This window comes from Populus euphratica, unplaced genomic scaffold, assembly GCF_000495115.2.
Source record: "Populus euphratica unplaced genomic scaffold, PopEup_1.0 scaffold318.1, whole genome shotgun sequence".
Lineage (NCBI taxonomy): Eukaryota > Viridiplantae > Streptophyta > Magnoliopsida > Malpighiales > Salicaceae > Populus > Populus euphratica.
In genome coordinates, this window is record NW_011500003.1 from 233,280 (window position 1) to 246,100 (window position 12,821).

The 12,821-nt window shown below is 34.6% G+C and overlaps 2 protein-coding genes across 3 annotated transcripts; one reads left to right on the forward strand and one right to left on the reverse strand.

Annotated features, from left to right (window-relative positions):
- Positions 1-437: 437 nt before the first annotated feature.
- Positions 438-4,694, forward strand: LOC105140985 (probable mediator of RNA polymerase II transcription subunit 26c). The gene is made up of 9 exons (XM_011048038.1): positions 438-1,654; positions 1,741-1,809; positions 1,925-2,007; positions 2,138-2,211; positions 2,352-2,401; positions 2,497-2,530; positions 2,642-2,775; positions 2,965-3,064; positions 3,170-4,694. Exons 1-9 carry the CDS (start codon positions 1,238-1,240, stop codon positions 3,289-3,291), a joined length of 1,083 nt encoding a protein of 360 aa, XP_011046340.1. The 5' UTR covers positions 438-1,237; the 3' UTR covers positions 3,292-4,694.
- Positions 4,695-6,823: 2,129 nt separating this feature from the next.
- On the reverse strand, positions 6,824-12,544 carry LOC105140986 (uncharacterized). 2 transcript variants are annotated; one of them, XR_845283.1, is made up of 4 exons: positions 12,015-12,544; positions 9,835-11,350; positions 7,141-8,307; positions 6,824-7,054 (listed from the first exon to the last, which is right to left on the reverse strand). XR_845283.1 is itself a non-coding variant. In XM_011048039.1 (3 exons), exons 1-3 carry the CDS (start codon positions 12,394-12,396, stop codon positions 7,203-7,205), a joined length of 3,003 nt encoding a protein of 1,000 aa, XP_011046341.1. In that variant the 5' UTR covers positions 12,397-12,544; the 3' UTR covers positions 6,824-7,202. The 2 variants fall into 2 exon arrangements, 1 of the variants encoding a protein (XP_011046341.1); XM_011048039.1 differs by having other exon boundaries at positions 6,824-8,307.
- Positions 12,545-12,821: the final 277 nt, after the last annotated feature.

A 12,821-nucleotide genomic window follows, 5' to 3' on the forward strand; every position in this document is an offset into this window, starting at 1 on the left:
AATTTATTAAAATATTAAAATATTTTTTAAAATATAACCATAAAAATTAGGAAGCATTGCGGTTCAATTATATTTTTAAAAAAATTTAAAATATTTTTAGTTTTGGATTATTTTTTAAATATTTTTACACTGTTTTAATATATTAATACTAGAGATAAATTTAAAAAATAAAAAAATTATTTTAATATATTTCAAAAAAAAATCTACTGTAAAAAAATATCCTTTATACACTTTCAGTCATGCCACGGTAATGATGAACGGAGCTTTGCTGGGCCTGGACTCGAAATAGCATCAGGCTGCTTTGGTTCCCAAAAAGGCAACCTTTCTATCACCAGGACAGAGGCACGGTCACCATGGCATCCTGTTTTACTACTAACAAAACAGAAACAAAACAAAATCCTAGCTGTGCACACACACTTCACAGTACGGAATCTTTCCCAAGCCATAGAATTCCACCAGTTCCAACCTCGACACCCGCCTGAAGTAAAAGTAAAAACAGTCTTCATCATCATTGAAAGAAAGCAACTATCTCTCCCTCCTCTTTGTCTATCCATCTACTGTTCCACGACAAGCCAAAGTTGCCTCTTTTTGAATAGGAGACCAAACAATAGCATGGCATCGGTCAGCTAAACCCAAAATCAAATGGATAGAGATAAAAGCATGAAACACAAACAGAAAGACCCATCTTTATTTTACAAAAGAATATACCATATCTTGTCTCGAGTGTCCAGCAAATAAAAGAAAAAGAAAAGAATTTCCTATGCCATTAAGCACTCACCACCCAACAAGAGAAAGACATCAATACTATCAAAGAAGTTTCTTTTCCAACTCTTTTCAGCTCCCCTTCTTTCTCCTCAGAACTTCCTTCTCAAGCTGAAATCTTTCACCTCCATTGATACAAAAGGACAAGCTTTTATTGTTTGAAAGCTTGTTATTTGATTAAGAAAAGCTTTGTGAAGCTTTTTGATACAAGTTTGGAGGGCTAGATCTGAAATGGGTCTTGTTTAAAGCAAAGTTTTTTTTTTTGTTATTGCCTTGTCCAAATTTGCTGTTGTGTATCATAATCTTGTCTAGATCTGTTGATGATGCGTTCGGTTTTTTTCTGTTACTAGAAACAGAAAAGCCCATTCATCTATATTTTTGGCAGGTCATAGAGGTATAAAGATATAAATATTAAAACTTTGTTGAATTTCTCAAGAATTAAAGTTTGATCTTGAGGGAGGGAGAGAAAGAGATAATGGATATTGATGATTTTAGATCCATATTGGAGAGTTCAGGTGTTGATGTTTGGACTTTCATTGATACAGCAATTGTTGTGGCTTCATTGGATTTTGGGTCTGAATTGAAGAGAAGGAGAAATGATATTGTGGAGAGGTTATTTGCGTCATCAAGCTCATGTAGTAGATGTAGGGACAGGAGTCTTAATGACATTAATATGAACAATACTAGTAATGGGGATGAAATAAAGGGTCTTGTAGAGAAGGAGAGTAGCCATGAAGAAGAGAAGGGGAGAAGGGTAACTGCAGATTCTCCTGTTACACCAAGGTCTGTTAATGGTGATGGTGATGATGAATTCGATCCATATGGAGGGTTGTTTGATGATGAGCCAAAGAAGATTTTGGATATTAAGCAACAGCTTGAAGATATTGACCAGGTTCTGGTTCTCTGTTGTTGTTTGCTGTTTTTCTATTGGGGGTGTTTGTTTTTGTGGTTTGACTTTGGTATTTGGTTTTGTTTTAGCCTGAAGATTCGTTGGTTGATTTGCTTCAAAGTTTAGCAGATATGGATATTACATTTCAGGCACTTAAGGTGATGGTCTGAACAATTTTTGAACTTATATTGTACTTGTTGTTGTGGCGTTTGTTCTTGTTAGTGAAGTCTTTTAATTAATTTTCTGGTGACTTTATTTTTTTTTTATCTTTAGGAGACTGATATTGGGAGGCATGTGAATCGATTGCGAAAACATCCATCTAATGATGTTAGGAGATTAGTGAAGCAACTTGTCAGGTATTGAAGATGCAAAGTTGTAGATAGTATGAGTTTCTAGCAGCTCAAGGTTATCTTTCTTGTGTTATCTGATTGAATTAAGTAGTAGTTAACATGTTTTGATTTTTGGTGTCCTTGTGATCGTGCTCAGAAAATGGAAAGAAATTGTAGATGATTGGGTCAGGTTGAATCCACAAGGAGAGCATGCATCCTCTGGTTTAATGGGTAACATTCATCATCATCATCATCCAGTAGTTCATTCTCAATTTTGCATTTCTGGGAAAATTGATATTAAAGTGTAATAGAGAATAACATTGAACGGGTTAATGAGTTACAAATGGAAGTTAACAAGTATGTTTCTGCAGCTGATGGGGACTCACCTCAGCTGAAGATTCCCCAGAATGGTCATCACCAGGTGAAAGACAATCTTTCCTTGCCGTTGAAAAGTTGTTGAAATTTTCAAAAATTCTCTCTTTTGTTTGCTTTCTAAGATTCTGTTCTTTTTGTTAGGTTCCTGATTTTGCTTACTCTCCCAACCCTCACAGTGAGTGAAGAATCAGATTCAAAGCTGGATTTGGTCCATCTTTCATTCTCCTTATTTTAAATTTGATTAACCTGTTGTTTGTTTCCCTTCTTTTGCTAATGTCTTGTGTAGATGGGAGTTCTGGATCAGATAGGAATAATTCCGAACCTGAAAGAAAACCAAAACCAGCTCCTCGAAACCAAGCTCCGACCAAACCTACTCCAAAACCATTCCCTGCATCTTCACCCGCTCCTCACAATGTACAGGTATCAAGTGTTCTGAAGGAGAGTCTTTTGTTTGGTTGCTGAGAAATGTAGACTTGATAGGACACTTTGAAGCTTATGCATGCATTTATACTTGTCTAAAAGAATCAAAACAAGAGCAAGAGCATTCCAAATAGTAAATTTAAATTAGTCACAGAATTTTTCATTTACTTGGTATCTATGGTTTTGTAGAGACAAAGAGAACAACCGAAAGCAAGCAATTTTGATGCTGATCAAAGGCTTGCCTCGGCAAGGAAAAGGCTTCAAGCGAATTATAAAGAAGCTGAAAATGGTTTGATTTCTGTTCTTTGTTTTCTGTTTGAATTTGGTTGTCTGAAAGTTCAAATTGCAGTGTCACTGATTGGTAATTGGTGTCGTGCTGCTTTGCTTTGTGAAGCCAAAAAACAAAGAACGATTCAAGTGATGGACATTCACGAGATACCAAAACCCAAGAATAAGAACACCTTCTTTCCAAAGAACAGAGGTGCTGGTGGTTCTCATCAAGGGAGGCACTGGTGATTTTGGCAAAGAGATCACACATTGACCTCCATACCTAAAATTCAAGGGACTTGTGGGGGGGACACAGGAAAGCCTGAGTCCATTTTATCCATTTATATTGTTTCTTTAAGGGGAGAAAACTTTTTTTCTCTAATTTTCTTTATGATAAGAAAAAACCCTTAAAATAGCTCGTTGGAAAATATAGTTTTGAGGTTCTCATTTGAAACAAAAGGGGGAAAAAAAGCAAGTTGCTTGCATTTGCCTCATCATAGAAGGAACCCTAACAGAAGCTCATAGAAAAGTAGATTATTGTTGAGGTTCTCATTGGCAAACTCCGTGTGAGTGATGAGACTAGTTAGGCATTGTTTTTAGGCATAGATGAAGTTCTTGTGGTGCTGTCTGGTTCCTTTCATCATTATTTTAGGCTAGAAAAATGAAATAGCTTATTTCTCTTACAGAAGATAACAATACACTAGATGCTGAGCTAGGATAATGATTATTAAAGCTCAGTGGCTTGGTCCTATATGGTGAGGATTAGATTGTTGGTGAGAGGAAAGGTGGTGGAAATTGGATTGCACCAGCCATTATCTTATTATTATTTTCTTAGAAAAGAATGGAGGGGTACTTGCTTGAGAAATGCAAGTGAAATCACCCTACCATGTGTCCATGGCTTCCTGTTGGAGAATGGAGGCTGCTTTCCTGGAATACCCTAAAATTATTAGTTTAGACGGGTTTCAATTTTTTATTGAAAAATCTTTTCTATGAACTAGCTGTATTCTTTAACTTATTTCAAGCCAGAAAGTTCGACTGCATAGCTGTTTCCTTATCTTCAACCTTAGTCCCCAAGGCTTGTACTGCAAGGTTGATCCTAGGGCATAAGCTGCCCAAGACTGAATCAGTAAATTGCTCAAGAGTTTATTAATGCACATTATATTACTCAGCCAAGGCAGAAAGAAGCCCTTTGTCAGCTCCAGCGCCTCCTGAAAAAGGTGTTAAGCTTTTTATCATCATCTTGGCATCTAGCCATCTTCATGGCGGTAGAGTTTAGCTACCAAATTCGAGATGGATTAGTGGCGGTAGAATTTAACCATCTTTGTGGTAGAGTTTAACCTCCAAGTTCGAGATGGATTGGTATGGTTTTCTATGTCTAGGATAGGCACCAGAATATTGAACTACAAATGAAGAAAGGCATGAGAGAAAAGTTTTCTTCCTCTGTTAAGCTCTTTAATTTGAAGAGTAAATGAGATATGTGCACAAATCATCTGGTAGCAATGCCAAAATACTTGCCATTTTTTGCCAGCGTCCTGACATTTTTGTTGGAAAATACAGAACAATTTCGAAGATCAATTTCAACTTTGTAATCTCTTTTCAGAGAAGATGTGTGGCTATTTTCAATGAAGAAAGAAGATGGCAACCAATTAACTAGAAATTGTGTTTGTTTAAAGAAAAATTGTGGAATGATAATGCTCGATTCTGAATTTGAGCACTGTTATTTAATATGATTGTTTCTAATAAAATTGTTTGAAAGTTTACGGTAAAATATTCAGGGTTAATTTATAACTTGGTGGATTTAATTAATATTCTAATTAATTAAAAAATAATGTTACTTTAACTTAAAAATTAAAATAAAGTTCTTTTGATTGACTTAATAGCTCAAAAGATAAAAAAAAAATACATTATGATTAGGAATTGACATGCTTACTTTCCTTAAATGGGTAGAGTTAAATTTTATGAAAAAAATCTGCTAATCTATAAATCAATAAAAAATACATAATTTAATTTAGGAATATAATTTAAAGACAATGATCCATTTTTTAGGTATATTTATATGAAAACACCAGTATTATTTTTTTGTTAAATGAAATTGATTGACACAAGAATAGTAAAATTCATAGTTAAAAAGGTGATTATTCATCAACTTTCGTTTTTTTTTTGGTTATTTTTTGATGAGTTTCTCTTTCTTATCTCAAATACAAGGACTAAAATATTAAAAAAATAAATTTTTGGATCAAAATCAAGATTACAAAAACTTAAAGGACTAAGAGCAAGAAAAAGAAAAGTATATGGACTAAACTTTTTCTTGTGAATTTGAGAATGGTCATGGGAATTTCTTCTTGTGTTATACTTTAATCCTCTTTTATCGAATTTGTTCCTTGCTGCTGCTAAAAAAATACAAGTTTAGGGATAAAAATAAAAATAAATTTAAATATTATAGATTTTTATAATATTTTATTGTGAATTTCTACAATATTTTACTTGAACCTTATAATTGTAATTGGTTTTCCACTAAGAAATGAAATTTTCAAAGGGCACATTTGGTATTTAGAAACTGGCAAATGTTTTAATAAAACAATGGGTCAATAATATTCAAGGGACTAAATTATAATTTCTTAGACATAAATGATTAAGTTATAATCACATTTGGAATCGAAGGATTAAAGAATTATATACTCGTTTCATTTTCATGAGTACCAAATTCAACAGCTGTGTACTAGAGCTCGTGGCCAGGCTTCTATTAATTATTATGTATTATGCAAGGTTAATTGTGTGTAACTAATCAAACCCTAAAATAAAATAAAAAAACAAAAAAATTAAGTCAATTTGAAAATTTAAAACGTGGGATATCAATTCAAAACTTGATTATTTCTACGAGACCTAAAATGGTTCAAGTTTGAAAAATAATTAAAAAATTAAATAAATTAACTTAATCAACCGAATCTGACCCAATTAAAACTTAACAATTAATTTATTAATTTTTTTATTAAAATAATATCATTTTAATTTTAATTTTTAAATTTAAATATACCAACCTTCTAGATTTATGATTTATATATATAAGATTTAAAGCGAGATCACTTTGGATAAGGTTCGACGAGAGACTTTTTGGCTGTTTATCTTTGGATAATGTGTTGACCACACATTATCATGTTTAATGCACGCACTAAATTATTTTGTAAGAACAGTTGTGTTACAGCCCTCGATGTTGATTGATTGCAAAATAATTAATTTTTTTTCTAATTTCAATAAATCATCGCCTGTTTTAAATATTTTAATAAAAATAATTAATTTTGATCTACTAAATAACCTAGTGATCCTGGTAGTACAGTAGTTTTTCTGAAAAAAATACATTATAATTTTTTCATAATTAAAGTTTAATTTTCAATAAAAATTATTTAAATTTATAATATATATTAATTAATCAAATATTTTTAAAATTATAGTTAGATAACAAAAACGTTACAATTTCAATCATATCTCACCACATTAAAATAATGTTTAATATTATAAAAATAATTTTTTTTAAAATTATATTTTTTATTTAAAAATACATCAAAATAATAAAAATTATTTTTAATATTAGTATATTAAAATCAAAGAAAAATTAAAAAAATTAAAATTTTTCAAAAATTCGGTACTGCCGTGAAAATAAACACTGCCTCATTAACAAACCTGAAGTCAATCCTCCGTTAGCAGGGCATATGTGCTTGCGTGTTGACCTTGAAATCTCAAGTCTCGAGAGGACATGTCCTCAGTGACCTAAGGTCCTTTTTCATGTCATAATCTCAAGCACCCGACGACAAGGCCCCTTCTCATATCATAATCTAAAGCACGATATGTCCTTCCCAGGTGAAACCCTATAAAAGGCATGAACGAAACTAAAGGGCTGCGTGTATAAACTGTGATCCGAGATTTATCAGGTACATGAGGAAGAAAATAGCTCCTCATTCACAAAAATTAATGGAGCCTTTCCATGGCATCGATTATCCAACCTTGGAAGCACTTACTGCAAAAAAAGAATGAAACTATAGCGTATAAAGCCCCAGCTTGTGTCTAGAACTCCCAGATAAATACTAATAGAATGAATCTCACCTCTGTAAGTGCTAACAATCCGTAGGAAGAAGACCCTGGTTGCGTTTAGTCCTTGAGAACAATCAAGCTCCCATCCTAGGCTTCTTTGATTTCTTCAAACTACTTAATATGCTGTCGACTACCACTTCATTTTTATTCTCAACCAGATCGGCAACAGAAGAATCAGATGACTGGAAACCATTTGTGGACGAATCAAGCATGCTTTTCGGATTTTCTGGCTTGTTCTTAATATCACCTTCATTACTGCTGTACCATGAATCAAGCATTTGCAGTAATGCGCTGTTTACATCTTTAAATGCAGGCTTTACTTTCCCTCCAGGCCGAGTTACCTTCCCAGACTCCTTTTCTGAATCTGAAAATTCATCATCTGAGAGAGGATATTCATAATCAGGGGATGGTTGCTTCACACTTTCACCTATTCCTTTCATCCTTGACGCTGATTCGTTTGCCTCTTTGCCATAAATAGAATTGTCAACAGGACCAAGTTCTTCCCATGTAGAGTCTGATTCATCATCCTTCTTTGATGCATCTGATAATTCGCTGTCTGAACTGGCTGATCTAGGATAGGTATTATTAAGGACAGTTCTACCAGTGCTTGATCGCTTAGCCATTTCATTGCTAGGAATAATATAATTGGATTCTATTTCTACCCCAGGCATTATCTGAAGCAAGGATGCCAACTTTGGGTAACCAAGCTTTTTAGCATTGAGGTTATAGCCATACCTCTCAAGGAACAGCTTTCTAAAGCTGCCCATATTATATCCTCCTGGAAATTCCTTCAATATCTCTTTCACAAGCTTTTGACAGTCACCTAATATCTCACTTCTAGACCTTGCAGAAGGCTTTTCATCAGAGAAAGGTGAGGACATTCCAGTGTGAGAAATGTTCTGAATCTTTTTATCCCCTTCATGTCCTGACTGTCTCTGCAAGTTAGACTGTGATAGGGAGCTCAAAAACATGGAACTCAGTCCATTTGAAGCAGGAGAATCACCCACAGTACTCTGTGCAGCAAACCGAGTGGGCTTGAAAGGGAAAGCTTCAAATGGAAATTCTTCCACCCATTTCTTCTCTGATATTATCATGTCCACCAGTTGAAGGACATCGCTTTCATTGTGAGATCTAAGAACCAAAGGTCCTTCCTTCAGCAGATTTCGTGCTATCTGTTCCCTGACAAATCACAGAGAGAGAAGCATTAACATATGATACTGACTGCAACCTCTGTTTTTCTTCTTCTTTTCTCATGTTCTAGACATCAAAATTGATGTTAATATCAACTATAACAAATTCACTAGAGTTGAAAGAATCAAAATCCAAGTTGCCAAATAAAAGGCCAAAATGATAAATTACAAGGAAAATGCAGAATGGCATCTCATTGTTTGGAATTTTCTCATTTGGTGATCATTTTGGAACTTGTCGCTCCAATTTCCTTAGAGTTTAGTCTACAATCAAAGTATGATTAACTTTTCTCAAATAAAAAATGCAACATATGAAAAAGAGCTAACTCAATTCTTCATCATTGAAGCTTACTATTAAAACTTATAGTAACAATTACAAATGGAATAAATATATTTCCAATAATAACTACAAAAGTGAATAGCGAACACAGAAAATGTTATTTGCCATTGTTCATTATTTAGGTTTGATACAACTGTTTGAACTTGCTGATATCTGATATAAATAAATAAAAAAAAAAGAGCAAAAAAATAATAATTTGCGCCATGTCTTTCAATGCTTTTCAACTCAATGCAGAAGGTTTTAAACACGTAATACTGAAGAAGCTAAAGTGGTGTTGATGTGTCTCTTATGTGGCTATGACATGGCATATTAGCCAAATAATGCCACCTTAGAAACCCACTAACATTTGCAAGATAAAGGACGTGCAAGATACTGGAATTCTTGCAAAATAACCTTCTTGCTCGGAACAAAAGCACCAAACCAAAAGTTGCAATTTTTGAATTGTTTCATTTCAAGTCTACAGAAAATTAAAATAACCCCTAAAGTGTTGTGAAATTACACGGACCACACAAAAGTTTGATGATTCGACAAGAAAACCTTTCCACATTAAACAAATATTACAATGAATGATTCCCTTTTTGTAGCCAGAACCATCCCCTTTAAATAGCAAGGAAATTTTAAAAACACCAAGGGCAATTTGGATAAAAAAGAGGGTCTATGCAATATCTTCAAAATTTTGGGTGGTCTCCGTATCATGTGTTGTTGTAATTTAACCTTAAAGGTTATGTAAACATTAAGATTAAAATATCTTCATTACCCTCTAAAAATTAACCCTTCAAGAACATTGAAAGAAAAGACTTGCCCATTTAAGGAATTCATTACATATAAAAAGTATCAGGAACTCAGGATAACAAAGAAAGATTTTAAGACATAACCTAGCCAGTTTTCTGAGTCTTAATAAGCTGGGAAGTTTTGTTGGTCGAATAGAAAAATCATAATAAAATGAATGTGATGCAATTCCTGATGCTTCTCAGGTTCTCACTGTACGGGTACAATAACTCTTTTATATTCAGTATCACGGTTTTTAGTTTTATATTCTAACCTCCTCACTTTGGTGAAGAAATAAATTTCGAAAGAAAGAAATTGAACCACTGGATAACAAAAGAAGTAAAGTAGCTGACTAGCAACTATCACCAGAACCATAGAAAAAGAACAGTAAAGCAAGTCAAATTCACAAACCTGGTCCTTGATTGTGAGATAAGGAGGGATCCCTTCTTCGTGTCAATAAAAGATTTCATCTCTCTCCAAAAAGAATGCTCAGAAAATACCCCAGTTTTTCCAGCAAGACCGTTTATCTGCTCAGGTATTTCGGTGGGTTGATCATTTGATGTTTCTGAACTATTGGCCTGCAATTTACACCAATTCAAAATCCGGTTAAATAAACCTGGACCTTTTTTTGGCATTTCACCATGTAGTTCAAAACGTATAGTAGTTTTATTCTCCAAAGTTGGTTCCACAATGGCATGCACTAAATCATCACCCTGAGTTGGAGCTTTTACAATTTTCTTCTCAACTTTCTCTTTAGGGCTCTCACCAGAAGGATCACATTCTTTCAAAGTGTACTCATTTTTCTTCATCAAGCTATCACCAGGAGATTCCACTAGAGCATTATCACTTTCCAACATTGCACCATCATCCTTGCCACCAAACAATCTTCTCCAGAATTTCCTAAAAAAACCCATTTCAGATGCAGAAACTGGTTCTTTCACAGCAGGCGGATGATCCTTGATTACCTTGGCATTAACCATTTCAACCTTACCAGCAACTGCAGGGGGCTGTTCAATTTGTTTTGGAGGCTGAGCCTGTTGGAGCTGTTCCATTTGTTTTGGAAGTTGTTGAATATGCATTTTGACAGCATTCTCATTAAGAGGAGACGGTTGTTGTGCTTTTGTTGGCGGTGCTTCCAAATTTAGTTTAGGAGATGAAGGCAATGACAACTTCCCATCCACAGGTCCGGAAACAGAAATTTCCTCACTATTTGACTTTGAAGACCTGGTAATGGGTTGACTTCCATTGTCAATAGCAGTAGGAATAGACTTGCATAGACTGGGCTGAAATGATTCGGGAGCTTTTACAGTGACACCACGTACATTAAATTGACCATCACCATTGTCCTTGAGCTTCAATATATGTGGCATGGATAAAAGGAAGCGGGAGAACTTTTTATACCCATACAAGTCTTTATCGACAGACACCTTACTTTTCATCAACTCTGTTCGAAGGTCAGTAATTGACATTCCTTTAGGACATGAACTCAAAATGTGACAGATTTTCTTCATAACAGCTTTTGGAATTGGACGAACTGCAGGCTCTGAACTAGCCTCAGGCATGTCCTCAACCTTTGAACATATTGGTTGCTCAACAACAGCAAAGGGGTCTTCCAGAGGCCCCTTATAATAGCCATACCAAGAGGCATAGGGACCATCAGGGGGTTGGTTAAAATGCTTTCCAGATAGGTTTTCCCCTTTGACCAAAGAATTCCACAGCCACATGATGCTTGCAGCACTGCAGAGAACACTTGGGGCAGTATCTTTAGTAGCAAGCAATATATTGTAGTTGTTCATCCTCAACCGGTGTAGAACATTTGCAAAGTCCCTATCACCAGAAATCAGAAAAAGATGGGCAGGTGGTGGATTTTGGGAAACCCAACACATAAGATCAATGAGAAGAGACCTGTCAGCACTGTTCTTTCCACCTACATAACCAGCAATTTTGCAAAGGTGTGAGAGCCATTAGAGCACGAGAGTTCATTTAAGACATGAAGGTATTTTCTGTGAAGATCAAACAATCCTACTGGCTCCCAAAACATTTAATTCTACACTCTCAGCTACTCAAAACTATTCTAACAAACCTGTAATTTTCTAAGCACAGAAGATATTAACTTTTCAGCAACAGCACACCATTTAGCACTTTTCTTTCCTATTATATGCAGAAATTCATCCCATTTTCACATTCAGCAATACAATACAAATCAGTTTATTTTTTTTCCCCTTTTAATCCATATGACATTCTGACCTTTCATCAAACACATACAGGCAATACTTTAACGATCAAATCCAATTATTTTCACTTCATTACTAGATAAACCCTTCCAAAATTAGAAAAAAGAAATCCAATCAACAAAAATTCACAAAAAGCTTGAAGCTTTAATATAAAAAAAAAGGGCCAGAATCAAACAAAAATATTCACAATCAATTTCACCAAACACAAATATACATTACATATCCATTCAATCGTCAACTTAAAAAACACACAATTCCAATTCTTTTCACATGCCCCCACAAGAAACTAGCATTAAGTATAAAAAGAATACACAAAATCCAGAAAAATTTAATTATAAAATGGAAAAAAAAAACTACCATTAGGAATGTGAGCCAAGTTGATCCCGGTTGAAGAAAGTGCTTCCTGATTAGCTCTTGAAAGTTGCAAAACATCACCAAAAGCTGTAATTTGAATAGGCCCTTTAATCCCATTACCCCTAACAGCTGCAGTAATAGCTTGAGAAACTCTATAGACATTAACCCCACTTGGCAAATGGCAATTCTCAAAATCCCACCACACTGAAACCCTAACACTTTTCGATTCCGAATGAAAATGAGAGTGAGAGTGAGAGTGGCGAGGTGTTAGTGATGACGTTGAGAAGTGAGAGATGAAAATAGAATATAAAAATTGTGAAGAAGAAGGGGGTTTTGTAGTGAGAGAAAGCAGGGTTTTTGAAGAAAAGGGCTTTGGAATGATCATGATTTAGGGTTAGGGTTTTTTTAGGGTTTTGAGAAAGATTTGAAGGGGGGCCTGATTCATTTCATGGGAGTAGTGGGGGTTTTAAGGATTGTAAGAAGGGAAACACTGACAGACAGGAGGAGGAGAAAGATGAGAAGTGTTAAACCCCTTCAAAACCATAACATATGTTCGCACGTTGCACGTGAGCTGGTGCTGTTGGATTGGATGTATGGGCTGGATGAAATTTGGATAGAATGTTTGGGCCTATTGGATTGAGTTTCCATTTGTTTCTTTAGTTTGGATATTTTTAGGCCTATTTGGGTTTTGGGTTTGTTGATCACACCATTTTCTAGGTTTGTTTGATTATTTATTAATTTATATTGTTGTGTAATTTGGGCCAAATGATGAGAAATTCATCCTCCAAAGAATCATGACAAAATCTGATG